This window comes from Eschrichtius robustus, chromosome 6, assembly GCF_028021215.1.
Source record: "Eschrichtius robustus isolate mEscRob2 chromosome 6, mEscRob2.pri, whole genome shotgun sequence".
Taxonomy (NCBI): domain Eukaryota; kingdom Metazoa; phylum Chordata; class Mammalia; order Artiodactyla; family Eschrichtiidae; genus Eschrichtius; species Eschrichtius robustus.
The window spans coordinates 27185472-27204088 of record NC_090829.1 but is presented as its reverse complement, the minus strand read 5'-3'; the positions used below and the strand labels follow the sequence as shown (position 1 = coordinate 27204088).

At 33.8% G+C, this 18617-nt stretch overlaps 1 protein-coding gene across 1 annotated transcript in view; it reads left to right on the top strand.

Annotated features, from left to right (window-relative positions):
• PLOD2 (procollagen-lysine,2-oxoglutarate 5-dioxygenase 2) overlaps positions 1 to 15882 on the top strand; it is a 106878-nt gene extending 90996 nt beyond the window's left edge. The window contains exons 12-20 of the mRNA XM_068546058.1: positions 3720 to 3845; positions 6085 to 6226; positions 7384 to 7446; positions 8449 to 8562; positions 11241 to 11306; positions 12433 to 12537; positions 13708 to 13854; positions 13964 to 14089; positions 14262 to 15882. Coding sequence (XP_068402159.1) covers positions 3720 to 3845; positions 6085 to 6226; positions 7384 to 7446; positions 8449 to 8562; positions 11241 to 11306; positions 12433 to 12537; positions 13708 to 13854; positions 13964 to 14089; positions 14262 to 14417 — 1045 coding nt within the window. The 3' untranslated portion in view covers positions 14418 to 15882. The remainder of the gene's footprint in view (positions 1 to 3719; positions 3846 to 6084; positions 6227 to 7383; positions 7447 to 8448; positions 8563 to 11240; positions 11307 to 12432; positions 12538 to 13707; positions 13855 to 13963; positions 14090 to 14261) is intronic.
• The last annotated feature ends 2735 nt before the right edge of the window (positions 15883 to 18617 follow it).

The following is an 18617-nucleotide window of genomic DNA, read 5'->3' as shown; positions in this document are numbered from 1 at the left end:
GGTCAGAAAAGATGCTTGATATGATTTCAATATTCTTAAATTTACTGAGGCTTGATTTGTGACCCAGGATGTGATCTATCCTGGAGAATGTTCCGTGCGCACTTGAGAAGAAAGTGTAATCTGCTGTTTTTGGATGGAATGTCCTATAAATATCAATTAAATCTATCTGGTCTATTGTGTCATTTAAAGCTTCTGTTTCCTTATTTATTTTCATTTTGGATGATCTGTCCATTGGTGTAAGTGAGGTTTTAAAGTCCCCCACTATTACTGTGTTACTGTCGATTTCCTCTTTTATAGCTGTTAGCAGTTGCCTTATGTATTGAGGTGCTGCTATGTTGGGTGCATATATATTTATAATTGTTGTATCTTCTTCTTGGATTGATCCCTTGATCATTATGTAGTGTCCTTCTTTGTCTCTTGTGATAGTCTTTATTTTAAAGTCTATTTTATCTGATATGAGTATAGCTCCTCCAGCTTTCTTTTGATTTCCATTTGCATGGAATATCTTTTTCCATCCCCTCACTTTCAGTCTGTATGTGTCCCTAGGTCTGAAGTGGGCCTCTTGTAGACAGCATATATATGGGTCTTGTTTTTGTATCCATTCAGCAAGCCTGTGTCTTTTGGTTGGAGCATTTAATCCATTCACGTTTAAGGTAATTATGGATATGTATGTTCCTATGACCATTTTCTTAATTGTTTTGGGTTTGTTTTTGTAGGTCCTTTTCTTCTCTTGTGTTTCCCACTTAGAGAAGTTCCTTTAGCATTTGTTGTAGAGCTGGTTTGGTGGTGCTGATTTCTTTTAGCTTTTGCTTGTCTGTAAAGCTTTTGATTTTTCCATCAAATCTGAATGAGATCCTTGCCGGGTAGAGTAATCTTGGTTGTAGGTTCTTCCCTTTCATCACTTTAAGTATATCATGCCACTCCCTTCTGGCTTGTAGAGTTTCTGCTGAGAAATCAGCTGTTAACCTTATGGGAGTTCCCTTGTATGTCATTTGTCGTTTTTCCCTTGCTGCTTTCAATAATTTTTCTTTGTCTTTAATTTTTGCCAATTTGATTACTATGTGTCTCGGTGTGTTTTTCCTTGGGTTTATCCTGTATGGGACTCTCTGTGCTTCCTGGACTTGGGTGGCTATTTCCTTTCCCATGTTAGGGAAGTTTTTGACTGTAATCTCTTCAAATATTTTCTCTGGTCCTTTCTCTCTCTCTTCTCCTTCTGGGACCCCTATAATGCAAATGTTGTTGCGTTTAATGTTGTCCCAGAGGTCTCTTAGGCTGTCTTCATTTCTTTTCATTTTTTTTTCTTTAGTGTGTTCCACAGCAGTGAATTCCACCATTCTGTCTTCCAGGTCACTTATCCGTTCTTCTGCCTCAGTTATTCTGCTATTGATTCCTTCTAGTGTAGTTTTCATTTCAGTTATTGTATTGGTCATCTCTGTTTGTTTGTTCTTTAATTCTTCTAGGTCTTTGTTAAACATTTCTTGCATCTTCTCGATCTTTGCCTCCATTCTTATTCCGAGGTCCTGTATCATCTTCACCATCATTTTTCTGAATTCTTTTTCTGGAAGGTTGCCTATCTCCACTTCATTTAGTTGTTTTTCTGGGGTTTTATCTTTTTCCTTCATCTGGTATATAGCTCTCTACCTTTTCATCTTGTCTGTCTTTCTGTGAATGTGGTTTTTGTTCCACAGGCTGCAGGATTATAGTTTTTCTTGCTTCTGCTGTCTGCCCTCTGGTGGTTGAGGCTATCTAAGAGGCTTGATGGGAGGCTTTGGTGGTGGGTAGAGCTGACTGTTGCTGTGGTGGTCAGAGCTCAGTAAAACTTTAATCCACTTGACTGTTGATGGGTGGGGCTGGGTTCCCTCCCTGTTGGTTGTTTTGCCTGAGGCAACCCAACACTGGAGCCTACCTGGGCTCTTTGGTGGGGCTAGTAACAGACTCTGGGAGGGCTCACGCCAAGGAGTGCTTCCCGGAACTTCTGCTGCCAGTGTCCTTGTCCCCACAGTGAAACAGAGTCACCCCCCGCCTCTGCAGGAGACCTTCCATCACTAGCAGGTAGGTCTGGTTCAGTCTCCCCCGGGGTCACTGCTCCTTCCCCTGGGTCCCGATGCGCACACTGTTTTGTGTGCGCCCTCCAAGAGTGGGGTCTCTGTTTCCCCCAGTCCTGTCGAAGTCCTGCAATCAATTCCCACTAGACTTCAAAGTCTGATTCTCTATGAATTCCTCCTCCCGTTGCCGGACCCCCAGGTTGGGAAGCCTGACGTGGGGCTCAGAACCTTCACTCCAGTGGGTGGACTTCTGTGGTATAAGTGTTCACCAGTCTGTGAGTCACCCACCCACCAGTTATGGGATTTGATTTTACTCTGATTGCACCCCTCCTACCATCTCATTGTGGCTTCTCCTTTGTCTTTGGATGTGGGGTATCTTTTTTGGTGCATTCCAGTGTCTTCCTGTCGATGACTGTTGGATTTTGATTTTCAGTGTCTCTTTCCCCAGCTCTGTCAGGCAGCTAAGATTATATATTACAAGATTTTTTTCTATTAAATATTTGATCTTGTTAGTTATCAACATTGAATTATCATTCATTCCTTAGGTTAACATAATATGTAGATTCTAATTTATGTTTTTATTTCCAATTTTATAGGTATTCTAAACAAAACAAAATGTAAATGTATCTGGTTAACATTTTATTCTAATAGGAACCAGGAAAAATAAACTACAATCATTATTTTGCATGAAGTGTATTTACAAACTATGTGTCACTTTTCCATAGGTAAGAGAAAGGGCGCACCTGGTCTTCACAAGATTGGAGGGTTGTGAAATAGGTTTTTTTGTGGAAATAGTTGGTCTATAACCTTCCTCTTGGAGGAGTTGTGTGAGATTTTCTTCAAAATTGTATGACACCACTACAATTTACTTCATTTTAAAAATAATTCTAACAGAACTACAGATTTTGTTACCTCATTTGGAAAATGTTGACACATTATAAATTAGATTTCCTTAAAAGAAATCTGACATGTTTTGAATTTGTAACATATACTTGTCTTAAAGGGGCTGCTTTCCTGGTAGGTAGTGAGACAGCACGGTATAGCAGTTACCTTCTATTTTGTTTTCTAAAATAGTCAAAAGACCAGAAAAATGTTTAGTGTTGCCAGGGCTAGCACAACCCATTTTAAAAGTTTAAAAAAAAAAACGGAAACATACTTTAAAGTAATTCAAGGCTTAACTTTAGGAAAACTGGCCTACTTACAAATATCTCAGCCCATCTTCATACATTTTTTTATTCAGCAAATATTTACTGGATACCTTAATGCACCAGGGACTGTTACGTCTGCCTAATAACAATGAAAATATTTGATTTCATTTAGTATAATTTTCGAAATACTAAAATAACTAAATAATTAAGGTAGTTATACTCTTTGGATATAAGTATGATACTTTTAAAAGTTGTTTTTATACTTTCATTCACATTTTCAATTACTTTTCCTTTCTCATTAGTCTTTTTTAAAAAACATCATTGAAAGTCAGCAATGTACTTATTTTAAAAAAAGTGAGCGGAGGAAATTCCTCTCTATTTTATTTTACATTTAGTTTTTTGGACTAACTACATGTGTGCTAAATGAACTTTATTGTTTTCTGTGTCATGTTAAGCCCAAAACACATAATTCTGTGGCAGTTAAAAAATAAATAATTATCTGGATTTGTTTTTCTCTCATCTTTAGAAAGATCATTGCTCCTCTTGTAACTCGTCATGGAAAGCTGTGGTCCAACTTCTGGGGGGCCTTGAGTCCTGATGGATACTACGCTCGATCTGAAGATTATGTGGATATTGTTCAAGGGAATAGAGTGTAAGTTACTTGATTTGATCTTTTAATGTAAAATACTTTTATCTAAAGATATGGTCTTGTTAATATTATATTGAATTTTAAAACATTTTTAATCTCTTTATGTTAAGTGGAAATTTGAAGACCTGGAGACCACTTGGGATCCTGCAATACTAGTGTAAAACTAATATTTAAAAAATTGTTCTTAAAGTTGTAAATCTTCAAAGGCACAAACTCTCAGTTGTGGGAAATACTAAAAGACAATGTATGATTACCATGGGTAGTCATCTTATGGTTGTTAGAAGAGGAATATTCTTTAAAGTTTGGAAAGGGAATTTAGTTTAGCTAATTTCTTTAGTGGCCAGGGTGAAGGTTGTTTGATAGCTTATAAAATTGATAAATGAGCAAACAGAAACACCAACAATCAAACCTTCCAACATTTCCTTTTGCAAGAATCTTCCTTTCTGCAAGAATTTTTGCAAGCAGCTAGTATTCTGCTTTAAAGAGAAATTGCTTTGCCAGTATGAGTTCCATTTCTCGAGTTTGAAAAGAATATACTTACTACAAAGTATGTGCATGATTGATATTTATTTCAAAGATAACAATTGATATTTTTTAAACTAAAAATTAATCACACTTGAAGTAGTTTTTTTGCTAAGGTAATATTAAGGAAGAATGTATCCTGTTTTTCATACAGATGATGGACCAGAGTGACTGAGACATTAAGTGCTTTGCCTAATTTCTCAGATACATCAGCTCAATTAAAAAGGGTTAAAATTTAGAAGAAAAAAAAAAAAACCCCACACACTTCTTGTTGAACAGTTGAGTGGTAAAGAGATGTTTTGCTTGTGAAAATAATAATAGGTGTAAAAACAGTAATAGTAAATTTGAATGATGTAAACGATAAAGGCTTTTGTTAGCTGCAGTTAAGAAGCATGATAACTGAGAAAATGCTATTAAGGTCATATTCTGTTGTTTCAAAGTACGTTAATTGATTCTGGAATGATCAGGATAGACCATATGCCTGATATTGTCTGTGGGTATAGCAGGGCTAAGGCTTCACAGAAGTAGAAATAGAGAACTCATATTTCATTTAAGTTGTTTTAAGCACTGGTGTTTTTCTGTCCAACCTCCTGTAATTGTTGTCTAAAGTGTAAGGAAAAGAATAAAGTAGAGGTTTTTGATTTAGTTAATAGAAGAATGTACCTTATGAATAAAAGCTACATGAAAGAATGACATCTTGTGACGTGTGTGTGTGTGTGTGTGTGTGTGTGTGTGTGTGTGTTTTCCTTTAAAATTGAAACAGTGCACACTCTACCATACCAGTGATTAATTTCTGAATTCAGCGGACACATTGTATATTTTTGATTGGCCATTTCCTTTGAGGCTCATCTAGTAAGACAAAATGATGTTACCTATATTGCTTTCAATATCTAACTACATTTCCTTGGTCAGGATCTTCCCTTTCTGTGCTCTAAAAGCAAAGGCATATCCCTTCAGGTGAACCTCTATTATATTGTTTTTATGAAATGAGTCATGTTCAGAGTAAGGAGACAAGTGTGGGAAAGAATGAAGGACAAAATAAACAGTGTCTCCCAACACTCATGTACTTCCAGCTGTGTTTCTTTATATCTTCCTTTTTCTACAGACAATTGAGGTAGCTTAATGAATTTCAAAAGACCATGTTTTAGGAGAATTTTAGGCTGTATTCAGTGATGTGCTGGTAAATGTCTAACAACTAGTTCTTTGGGTTGGAGGATGCCCTGATTTGTAGTGTTTGCCCAGTTCTGTGTTCTGAATAGTTCTACCACGGCTGATTTCAAGCTTCCAATGTGAAGTCAGAAGGGAAGCTAAATGCTCTGGGGAGCCAGTGTGAGCTGGCTGCAGTACGCCACTGGCTGGATGTGCTATTTTTTGCTATCAGACTGCTTAATCTTAAATGTACAGCAGAATATTATAACTCTAGCTGTATCAACAGAGTGAGGGATGACAGCCAAAATGCCAAACATATCAACCTTAAAATGAAGTTTATGTATGGAGATAGTGATTTATCTCATAGTATGTAGTGTTTACCAAGTAATCTCATATATGTGTGTGTGTACATATGTGTCAGATATCATTAAATGTGTTTGCATTTGTGTGTAACTTGATTCAATAGTTTATATCTGCAAAATTTAAAAACATAGAAGGCATTTATTTTTAAAAACATAAAAATAAAACTTCGTATTTGTGGTATTTTGGAACGTCTTATCTTTACTTTCAGAGGGATATGGAATGTCCCATACATGGCTAACGTGTACTTAATTAAAGGAAAGACACTCCGATCAGAGATGAATGAAAGGAACTATTTTGTTCGTGATAAATTGGATCCTGATATGGCTCTTTGCCGAAATGCTAGAGAAATGGTAGGGTATACAATGATGGCTTGCTTGAATGTCTCTGTAAGATGGCTTGCTTTCCCAGTTTTGATGTGTCATTTGTTTTGGTGCCCTTTTTCTTTCTGATTTGTAGTACTAGCCAATTTTTTTGGTTCTGTATTGAAATACTGGAAGCAATTATGGAGAATAATTTACCTGTGGAACATTTACCTATAGAAACAACTTGAAAAAAGTTAGGCTTGGTGCTTAGGTTAACTCATAAGCAACAGTAAGATTTTCAATAATAAACATAGATTTATTACAAATCAGCTTTGCATTTTTAAGAATTTGCCTTTACTTTCATTTGAAATTCTATAGTTAAAACCTGACCTAATTAAAGTTAACTATATGAAGCCTGGGTGAAATGATCAGTTACACATTTAAGAAAAACACACTTTTGTCCTGAAATCAATGTCCATATTTCCTCTATCATTATTAACCCCATATTCTCAAAAAGTACGTTCCTTACCAGTAATCTGGGAGAAGGATTGAAACATGTAGTCTGTTTAATCTATGTGAAAAATTAATGATACATTGCTATTTTACAAATGTACTTTCTTGATAAAACTTGTGATTGTAGAAAATAGTTTGTTTTTCAAAATGTGTTAATACGTCTTAAAACATTTATATGGATTTCTGTTTTAAAATGGTTGGGTTATTTTATTCAAATTTATATAAGCAAATGTGATTTTGGAAAAAATCAGGAAAGTTGGCAAGTACTTTTTTTCTGGTTTAATAAGGCATGTATTGTTTGAATATATTTGTTTTTCCTATAAACTTATGTCCATTGTTATGTTGACCATACTCAGTACTTGTGACTGTGATTTGTGCTCATGTCTGGCTAATTTGACTCAACAGCGCATCCTGGAATGGCCATTCTTACACGTTTTTTCCTTTGTCTTAATTTTGTATCTAATGAAAATTCTACTAAGGAATGAGCTTGGATTTATGTTTGACCAACAGAAAAAAAAGGGCTGGAGTTGTTTCTTTGTGTGCGCTGTAAGCTTTGCTTGTTCTGCATGTTGTCTGTGAAGGACATTTCAGAATGTCAGCTTTTGATCAAAGGCTGCTATTTTTGTTTACCTAAGAATACCTGAGAGAGTGGGTGTGCAGGTCAACTTACCCAATCCTTCTCTTCATTTTAGACTTTACAAAGGGAAAAAGACTCCCCTACTCCGGAAACATTCCAAATGCTCAGGCCCCCAAAGGTGTTACTTTTATTTATTTTTACTTGTTTTGGTTTATTTAATTTTGTTTATTTAATTAAAATACTAGATATTGTCTAGAAGTAAAGTTAAAGAGTCTTCTTTCCTTTTAGCTTGGTGTAAACGGTCAGTATTCGTTGGTTCTGAATATGTATATGTATGTGTGTGCTTTGCATGTTGGGGTACGCATTGTGTGATATTCACCTCTTAGTTCTTTGGGCTGATTTAGATTTTATGGTTGACAAATGAGAAAGTTAAATCCAAATCACTTTAACTAGTTTTTCCAGTTTTTGTTTTTTTAAGGGAGAGAAGAAGTAGGAGTAAATATAAAGTACATCCTGATTAAAATGAGATTTGGGTACTCTTCACCACTTTTTTTTTTTATTACTAACTCACTCTTTTACTATTAAAACAGGTACAAAAAGAAACAACCTTACCTTAATGGTGTTTGCCACATTTATTTGGTTTGGGGCAAGGACAGGAGACTGATTTTCTTTAGCTGCCTCATAATGCAGGAGTAATTTCTGTGTTCAGTCTTTAAATATCAGGACAATAAAAGTATGAAATAGACTGACAAAATAAAATTGACATTTGAATTCTTGTTTAAAAATGTGATATCTTCTTTGAAAGGGAAAGAAGCCGGAAGAGGTACAATTAATTGCACTTTGGTGTCTCAAAAATATTTCTGCTTTCAAACAGGAATTCTTTTTCCTTGATGTCTACATTTAGGACCAATGAGGAAGGGACAAAAACAGTTATTCTTCTTTTTTTCAGTTGAGTGTCAGTGCTATCAATTAGTTTTGTGTGGTGTCTGAATTCATAATTAATGAAAAATTTATTTTTTATTTTAAATCATGCATGTTTTATATGAAAAATAAAAATGCATGTTCCTGAATGAGATATAAAAGTTGAAATTAATATCTTCTGTATATTTTCCCTGTGGTTAAATTTATGTTCTTGTACTTTCCTCCAAGATTATTAATACTATTATTTTTTGGCATATAGGGTGTGTTTATGTACATTTCTAATAGACATGAATTTGGAAGACTATTATCAACTGCTAATTATAATATTTCCCATTATAACAATGACCTCTGGCAGATTTTTGAAAATCCTGTGGTATGTATTTCATGCTCAGCTTCATTTATTACTTATTTTCCTATAACTCTAAATGGATGTAAATCAATTAGGTTAATAATATGAAAATATGGTAAGAGGCTTTAAAAAGGTATTTTTAATTATACTTTTTTAAGGCATAATTAATTATATTTCTTGACTGAGAACTTTCTTTTTAAAGACATATGAGGTTTGGGGAAGGGAATTATCAGTTTCTTTGATTTCTCCCAATATCTCTGTTTTATATATTCAAAAACTCCAACAAATTTTTAATCACAATTTCAGAGGAAAATGTTTACAAGTAGCTCACGTATGACAATATTACATTTTGACTTTCAGGAAAAAAATTCAAAAAGTTAGTTTGTGAAAATGGATTTTATTTTATCATTTTGTTTGTTTTTTATAACAATTTTGTGAATGTACACCAAAGATAGCTAGAGAAAATTGCAGAGTAAGTGGATTCAGCATATAAAGTCTTAAGTTGAGGAAACGATTTCCTTTTGAAGGCCAAAATTATTTCTTCTCTGAAAGATTTGAATCATGTAGGCATTAATTCCTTTTTTGTCTTACTGGGTTGGTTTTTTTTAGTCAAGTTGGCACAATTATTCAAGGGAAAATACTCTCTCTAATCTCTGTAATACTACTATTTATGGTTTTCTCCTTCCCAATAGTAAAAGTTTTAAATTACAAAGACTCAATCCACCTGATGAGAATTCTCTTTTATTTTGTAGTAGTTGATTTTTGGGAATAGTAAATTTAATGGTCTCTGGAACTCTGTTGAAGGAAAAAGAATATATTTTGACTTTTTGGGGGTATTTTAAAAATACTTCTGTTTCATTTTAGCTGCATATCTCCATATTTCACAGGAGTAGAATTGAAAAGAGGCTTTTTTTAAATGGTGAGGGTGGAATTACATATTTTACTTTGGCACTGAATCTCTTGGTATTTTGAGAGACAGAATTATTTGATTTCTTGGGTAATAATTAGCTTCCTGAAAAAAATGTCCCAAGTTATATCCTGTAGATATTTGTGTGAGAATTCAAATCATTAGAGAGTATGCAATGAATATATCAGAAATAATAGGAACTGCTTTTCTTTCCATGCTTTGTTTTGTTTTTGGTAAATTAGCCTGACTGACATGCCTCATGAGGGGTATCCCATAGCAAAATATTTAATGATTATTCCATTATCAGAACTTCTAAGAAATTAGTAAAGTCAGTTTGTTCCATGATATTTGAAAAGCAGTCTAAAATGAAAAGTTAATATTAATGCTTTAATGTAAAATCTAAGGAGCTTGTTTCTTTAACTTCAAAAAATCTATAATGATGCCAGGAAAGAATACTTAAAAATATTTAAAGATTCTGAAATGTTATGTATGATTATTTACTGCTAATTTCCCCCCATGTTTTGGAATCAGAGGACCAATTAATATTAAAGGGAATAATGAGATAATACAGTAATTTGATCCTTATAATGATATACTATGTATAAATTACATTTGTTAAAGAATTTGAAGATAACTTTTGTTCTTCCATATCAAAAATTTCTGAGTTACATATAAGCAGAGATATGCAAAACTTAGAATGGCAAATAAATTATCAGGGCCCTTCTGAATTGTGGCCTCAAAAGATATATTTCAGACAAGTATTTTTGAAACGTATTTTGATTGGAATTATTTTGAACCCATATCTCAGTTCTTTCCTCTTTGCTCACTTAATTTGTACTTTGCAAAGAGAAAATTAAGAATTTTGTTAAATGGTCTAAATATATTTAAGAAAAGATCATTTTGGATATTGACTCATATTTTAATATATACCCTTTAAATATTGGGTTTTTAAAGAAAACACTTGACCCAGGAAAAGGATTCCTTAGCTGATATTGACAAAAATTGATGTATCTTAGTGTGTGTCTTACGTGTCAGTGATTGGACTAAGAGAAGATTCAGGTTCATGAATTAGTATGAAGAGGAGCTATTTTTCAATATATGGCCTTATACCTTAATTTCAGTAACTAAAAGATATGAAATAGTAACCCCATGATCATTCTTTGATACACATCTAAAACTGAAGGCAGAAATTTTAAATACATTTAAAAAAATCAAAATTATTTTAGAGTAATTCACTGTAAAATTATAAGTAAGGCCAAGTTGATTAATATTTTTACAAGTTTTACTAATTTTTACTAATTAAGTTTTACTAATATTTGTTGGTAGGATTATGTTCCTTTCACTTTTAAAACACATATTTACCTACTAATTTTTACTAATACTAATATTTTTACTAATATTTGTTGGTAGGATTAATTTTTACTAATATTTGTTGGTAGGATTATGTTCCTTATCTTTCACTTTTAAAACACACATATTTACCTACACCTATGTATATGCGTAGAATATAGCATACAAATATAGTGACTATAAGATTACTCAACTTTTAAAATCCTGAGTTATAAAACTCTGTAAATGAAAATTTTGCATTTCATAAAATGATGTGAACATACATAGAATCAGGCAAAGTTTAAAAAACATAAACTGTGGTTTCTGAAAATTCCTACTTTGTTTACTACATGTAGTCATTTATAAATTGCTTGAGCAATTTCTAAAGTGCATGTACTTTATATTTTCTATTAAAGTATTTATGAAAAGGTTTTTGCTTTAATCTGTGCAATTGATTTTTTTGTAGGACTGGAAGGAAAAGTATATAAACCGAGATTATTCAAAGATTTTCACTGAAAATATAGTTGAACAGGTTTGTATTAATAATTACTATGATATGTAGAGCATTTTTGCTATATTTTCCAGCAGGGAATATTATTAATGCAATACTGCTTTAGCAGCAGATGTTGTGAAAGTGGAGAAACTTTATCCTTTAGGTAAAATTCATGTGACTTAATTACCAATTTTACAGCCTTAAGGGTCCTACAGTTGTAAACATGTAGAAAAATGAGAATTAACAATAATTTTAAGATCATGCCATTTTTTTAGCATACTCCCAAATGTTATAGCTATCTCAAAAATAAGGAATTTTTGGCAGATCTCTGGTGTAGGCCTCTTTCAATGAAAGTTTATCTTTGAAAGAAATTGAGCTCCACACGTCTCTTCTCAGAGAGGTCTTTTAAAAAATGAACTCTGTTTGAGGTTAGTGCTATTGCTAACTATTGCTAATACCTTATTTCAGAGAATGTAAAGTGTCTAAAATGTGTTTAATTCTGAGATGCTCTGTTAATTTCTGTACCGTGAGAAAGGAAAAAAATACTGCCAATTAAACTATGATGCAATGTTTTCTAGTCACTTAGAATTTTTTATTTTATGCACATTGAAAGAGCTATTTTAGACTTATTAAGGCATAGATGTTATATGTTACAGAGCACTGTGTACATAATAGCATTTCATTTCAATGAGTGGTAGTGTAAATCATTTAAAAAGATGTTTCAAAGGGCAAGTCAGCAAGTGCAGTGCCAACTAAATGTGTGCATGTGCACACACAGATACATACAAACACACAGAGTGAGGACAGAATGAATGCCTGACCAAGTGTACATGCCCTGTGGCATTAACAACTACATCACTATGGCTGCCTGGCCAACTGTGTCTCCGAGACACGTCTTGATTGCACAGATTTAAACAGGTCTTGTTTAAAATGCGAACAAAATAAGTAAATAAATGAAAATAAAAGTCTTAGAAATTGTTTAACAAAAAAAACAAACCCGAACTAGTATTGTTTGTAACAGTAATGTCAGTACTGTTGGGCAAACTTCTTAAAAAGACATCTAAGTGAGATAAATATTGACTATTTATACTTTCGAAATGCCATTTCTTAGTAAAAAGACCCAAAATGTTATTCTCTTAATGGTGATGTCATGTTTTATCTATAGCCTTGTCCAGATGTTTTTTGGTTTCCTATATTTTCTGAAAACGCCTGCGATGAATTGGTGGAAGAAATGGAGCGTTATGGCCAGTGGTCTGGGGGGAAACATCATGTAAGTTGTCATTTCACACAAAGAACGAAAATGTGTATGTGGCGCAAGGAGGAGTGTAGATATTTAGAGAAGGTAGAGGAGGTTTGTCCTTTCTGTCTTACATCTCTGAGTCTTAGACCTAAATGAAGGGGCTACCCAAGGCTGTCAAGAGAACTCTTGTTTTTAGCCTAATTCTGGTACTAATTGTTTAACATTTAATCTATCCGGGCCTCAGTTTCATCTCCAATTACACTGGATAGGCCTTAAGGGTCAGTGTCTCCTGGCTGGGGATGGTAAGGTAATACATGCCTATTGTGTGCTATTGCTCTTCTCCAAGGCCACTTTTTATTTTCTGCATTTTTGCAGTGAGCTATAGTGAAAATACCAAGACAAAGTTTCTCTGGTTGACTGCCAAAGCTATTTTTTTTGTGTAAACATAGACAGGAGGAATCTATTTGAATGCCTTTGGTGTAATTCAGTTTTGCATTTACGTTCAGAGTCAAAGACTTGGCTGAAAGCATTACTGTAGGTGGTTCAAGGTATTTCTTTTCCTCTGAGAACCCACAGATGCCAGCTCCTTCACAGTACTGAGGAATTTTAGTGGAATATTCTGGAATATCACTGCCTCTGCTCAATTATATATTCCCCAGCTAGTTAGCTGATCAGGAAGACAGAAGTTCAAAGTATGAGGAAGAACTTGAAGTCAGCAGGTGGTAGGATAATGAAAAGCAATCATGGAAGCACTTTGGGTGCCACAAAATAAAAGTGAGGAACGTGGCAGGGAAAGTTTATTTTCAGTGACAGGTAATCCAAGTGGCAGACAAACAGAATCTATGCCCATCACCAGCTAAGACTGCCTGAAGGTTCACCGTAAAAAAACTCATTTTCTAGGGGACATGGGAAGGCTTTGGCACTCAATTTTATTTACTTTCTCATCAGACCTCACATATCTATTAAATAAGTAGGAAAGCTGTCTTACTCTGTAATACTTTGCTTCATCATTGATACATTTGCAAAGCCATGTTATCTAAGTTATTTTGATAGTTTCGCAATTAAAGCAGATGGTACACCATAATTGAACTGTTATTTTTATGGTCTATTATGATCTTGTGGTTGAAAAAAATTCCAAGATAATGTAAGTGTGAATTGCACACAGACCACAGTTTATGATGTCATGAATACTCTTTCTAGGATAGCCGTATATCTGGTGGTTATGAAAATGTCCCAACTGATGATATCCACATGAAGCAAATTGGTCTGGAGAATGTATGGCTTCATTTTATCCGGGAATTTATTGCACCTGTTACGCTGAAGGTCTTTGCAGGCTATTATACTAAGGTACTTATCCTCCCATTCCTGCTGCCTACCTCCTACCAGTTTTTACCCAAATGTCCTATTTTATATTGTTATTGATAAGCAAATCCATTGATTTACTTTGCTCTTTTAGGGGTTTGCACTATTGAATTTTGTAGTAAAATACTCCCCTGAAAGACAACGCTCTCTTCGCCCTCATCATGACGCTTCTACATTTACCATCAACATTGCACTCAATAATGTGGGAGAAGATTTTCAGGTAATTACGGCTTTCTTTTTTTTTTTTACATTTTTCAAAAGAAATACGTCATTATGAAAGGGCTTTGCCTTATTTTCTTTTAGATTCTGCTTAGATATCATCATTTGAATTTTATCACTCATTAAAAATGAAACATAACAAGTTGATACATTTATTGGTCTATCTTTTTTAGGGTGGTGGATGCAAATTTCTAAGGTACAACTGCTCTATTGAGTCACCAAGAAAAGGCTGGAGTTTCATGCATCCAGGGAGACTCACGCATTTGCATGAAGGACTTCCTGTTAAAAATGGAACGAGATACATCGCCGTGTCATTTATAGATCCCTAAGTTATTTACTTTTCATTGAATTCAGTTTTCTTTCGGAATGGATGCCTGGCATGAACATGTTTTTGAAGTTGTGCTTGAGACGATGAGAAGAAAATTTTAATAACTTCCACAGAACAACTTCACTTTGGGCCAAACATTTGAAAAACTTTTTATAAAAAATTGATATTTCTTAATGTCTGCTCTGAGCCTTAAAACACAGATTGAAGAAGAAGAAAAAGGAAAAAAAATGTAAAAGCAAATATTTATTTCTATGCCTTATTGTCTCTGAGAATAATGACAATTTTCTGAATTTGTGTTTCAGTTGATAAAGTATTCAGGTACGGATGTACTAGTGACAAATGAGACTAATAATATTTTCTTATTAAAAGGCTGGGAAGAGTTTTATTTATCAACATGTAGACAAAATGGATATAAATGAAAATTTCAAAAATTTCAATTTTTGAAATGCTGAAAAACTGGAGTTCTAACTGAATTTGTATGCAACTAATTGTGTAAGTGCTTTTTTGACCGCCTATATAGGTACCTTTTACAGTAGTTACTGAAGGAATACAAAGAACAATATTACACAATGTTTTTCCTCAAGAAACTTAGTACAAAATACAACCGAGGTACATATCCAGTGGAAACTATTTCTGTTTAGATTGTTAGACAGATTTTTTTACATTTGCAGTAGAAATCAAGCCTTATGTTCCTTCAGATGAATTTTCCAAGGTGGATTATATTAAGTAGATGTTAGATTTAGGAAAGCTTTTGAGCCTTTCGATTTCTTAAAGTACATCAAGTATCAACTTAAGATCAGCAAGTGTCCTTGACTCAAAACAGGGTTTTTCTTTTTAATTCTAGAAAATAATGAGGAAAAAGAAAATTTCATTGAGATTAGTAGTAACACTTTATGATTTTTTTTAAAAAAACTTTTTACGTTTTTAAGTACTTGAATTTTATATCAGGAAAATAAAGTTGGTGAGCCTTTGTTCTTCCCTTTTGCCCTTTGTCTTCCTCCTAATTCTTTTCTTCCGGAGGGTGATTCACTTTTTTGTCTTCCCAGCACAGTCTCCGTTTTATCCTTCTTACTCTTTTTATTACTTTCCTTTTATCCCACTTTAAAAAATTCCCCAACACAAAAAAATTTGTGACTTGATTTTTTTACCATTACTCTGAGTGAGGTTTAAATATTCTTATTGTAGCTACTGTTTTTAATTTAAAGGTTACACTTGAAAAAAGTTTTAAGTCATGGTGCCAAATTTCATTTTTCTAACACCATGTGTTAGAAAATTATGAAAAATAAAATAATTTAAAATAAGTTTCTGTTGTTCTCTCTGTTATTGGTGATTTATCTTTAGAGGAGAATGTATGGTGGAGTATACTGAAAGAATATCTGGATGCAATAGGCTGTGATTTTTAAATTTTGCTTGGTACATTTACTGATATCAGAACTTAATAAACATTCTAGTTATTGAATTCCAAATTGAATTGTAATATCTTCAATTTCAGACTGACTAGGGATTTGATCTAACTTATTTTACAAGTGAGAAAACAGAGACAAAAATATTTATTTGATATATATTTATTTATTCAATGGTGTTTTTCAAGTCCTTACTGTAGGCCAGGCACTGGTCCAAGCACTGAAGGTATGGTGATGAATAAGATGTTATATTACTGGGAGATGGACTTAGGAGATAAGGAGTTGGGTTCTATCGCCTTTTTGTTCTTTATTGGCACTTAGTATCCAAAGTAAACTCCTACTATCCATCAACTTGACTGAAGAGGTATTTTAGTAATTATTTGTGAATTATATTACTATACTTCAGGGATGCTATTCTAAATATGTACTGGTATGTCATGGATACCAACCATTCAGAACAGACTTTGGTTATAAAAAACAGTTCTACCAGTGCAAGCCAGCTTAATGTCCCTTGTGGTACACTTCAGAGGAAAGACATAACCAGATACTAGTTCTTTCCAGTAGTAGGTGCTGACTTATAGTAGATATTTTAATCTCATGCTGTGTTGCCAGAAATTGGATCAAGGCAATCAGCTGAGCACATTTTCTACCTTTCCTCTTTGTCCAGACTTCATGAAATGATATGAAATGTACTTTTAAATAGAACAATTTATCCTGAAGATTAAATCTAGTCCTACTGTTATCCTATCAACTATCATCATTATTTTATTACTCATCAAGTATTACTAAGTGCTGATCATAACATGGGGTGGGCACCATATTATAATAATTGGGGCCATTTATTGAGTCCCTACTGTAGGCCAGCTACTTTATGTAGTTTATCTATAATTGTCACAACAATCTCACAGTGCAAGTTTTATTATCCTCATTTTATGGAAGAAAACGAAATCTCAAGAAGAGAAAATGACTTTCCTAAGGGCACACAATGGGCAAATTGCAGAAGCAGAGGTTGTCTGTAAACACAGATCTGTCTGGCTCCCAAAGGTCTGTCTTTTTCCACTAACTCCCAGTCTTTTGAAAACAAAACTGAATTGTAAGAATGATCCCTGCCTCTAATAGGATTATATCTGTGTAGGAGAAAGAGTTAAATTAATAAACAAAGACTATCAGATAAGGAAATACTATATAAAACACGAACAATGGAAATGTGTGCATTTTGCAAGCAATGGTTGCTATAAATGAACAGGAAGGAGGAGGGAGGACATCGGTGTTGATTGAAGCTCCGGGGGAGGCTTCATCAAACAAACAAACAAAAGAACAATTCATAATTAATGAGCGAAAGTGCGACAAATGCCCTAAGTAGGTCAAAAATTTGAAAGCTGGAAATCAGGCAGGATTAGATGGATAGGGAAAGCTATAGCTTGAAACAGTTCAGCTCTGGCAATCACTAATCTGTTTTCTGTTTCTGTGAGTTCAGTTTTTTAAAATTCCAGATATATGTGAGATCATACAGTATTTGTCTTTCTCTGTCCTACTTCACTTAGCACAATGCCCTTAAGCCTCATCCATGTTGTCACAAATGGCAATATTTCCTTCTACCTCATGGTTGGATAATATTCCAGTGTGTGTGCATGTGCGTGTGTGTGTATATTTATATATATTATTTTTTCTTTACCCATTCATCTGTTGATAGACACTTAGGTTGTTTCCACGTCTTGGCTGTTGTAAATAATGGTCCAGTGAACATGGAAATGTGAACAGCTTTTGGGGATAATGATTTAGTTTCCTTCAGGTATATTCTCAGAAGTGGAATTGCTAGATCATATCATCGCAATTTTTAAGTTTTTGAGGAACCAAAATCTTTTACTATGGAAATACATCTGTGTATTAATTGTTTAATTTAAAGAAAAAAACAGTAGAAAGAAAAGAGAATGTAATTTAATTACAATAACTTGAAGTGTATTGATGTCAATAGTAACTATTGGTGTCTGCGGGTACATGTATGTGAGCGTGTGTGTGTGAATGTGTGTATACATAGATTACCAAAGGGCTTTAAATGCTAATGGTGGCAGTTTTTCTCATTCTTAATGTGCATAGGAATCAATGTGAATATCTTCCCTTAATATGGATACTTTAGTAGTAGTCCAGTATATTAATTTTTTTCACTCTGCTTTATTTTTGAGAAACACTAGTAATATACCTGTATTGGTAACTTACATAAGAAATCAAGTACCCTTCTACAGAATAAACATATGGAAAAGAGTTAACATATAATTTGAGTGGTCCATCCTAATGACAGAGTCTCTTTATATTTTCCTTCACTCCTATTTTCCTGTCTGTCACAGGCACTTCTTAATTTCCCTGCTTGCTAAGCCCTAAAGCCCATCTTGTATGACATTTTTGGGGCATGTCATTCATCTGAAATATGGAGTGGTCTATACAACAGATCTCTTCCAAGTTGCAGGAAAGCCAAACAAAATTTTCTGTCACAGTTGAGTCAGTCTCAGTAAATACCTCACTTCGACTAGATGTTGACTATTTCAGAAAATTAAAGTCTTTAAACTTGATGAAAGCAGCTTTTGTCAAACTGCACTGTTTATCTGTGTCTTTCAGAATAGCAAGCTACAGACTTCTTTTAGTGTAGCTCTTTATTAAGAAAAAGCCATTGGGGAGAAACGGGGGAAATGTATAAAGCTCTTCAATGAAAGCAATGAAGTTTGGATTAAATTTGAAGAGAAATACACTAAGAAATAAGTAATGAAAAGAGAAGAAAACTGTACACACAGATATGCTTTAAA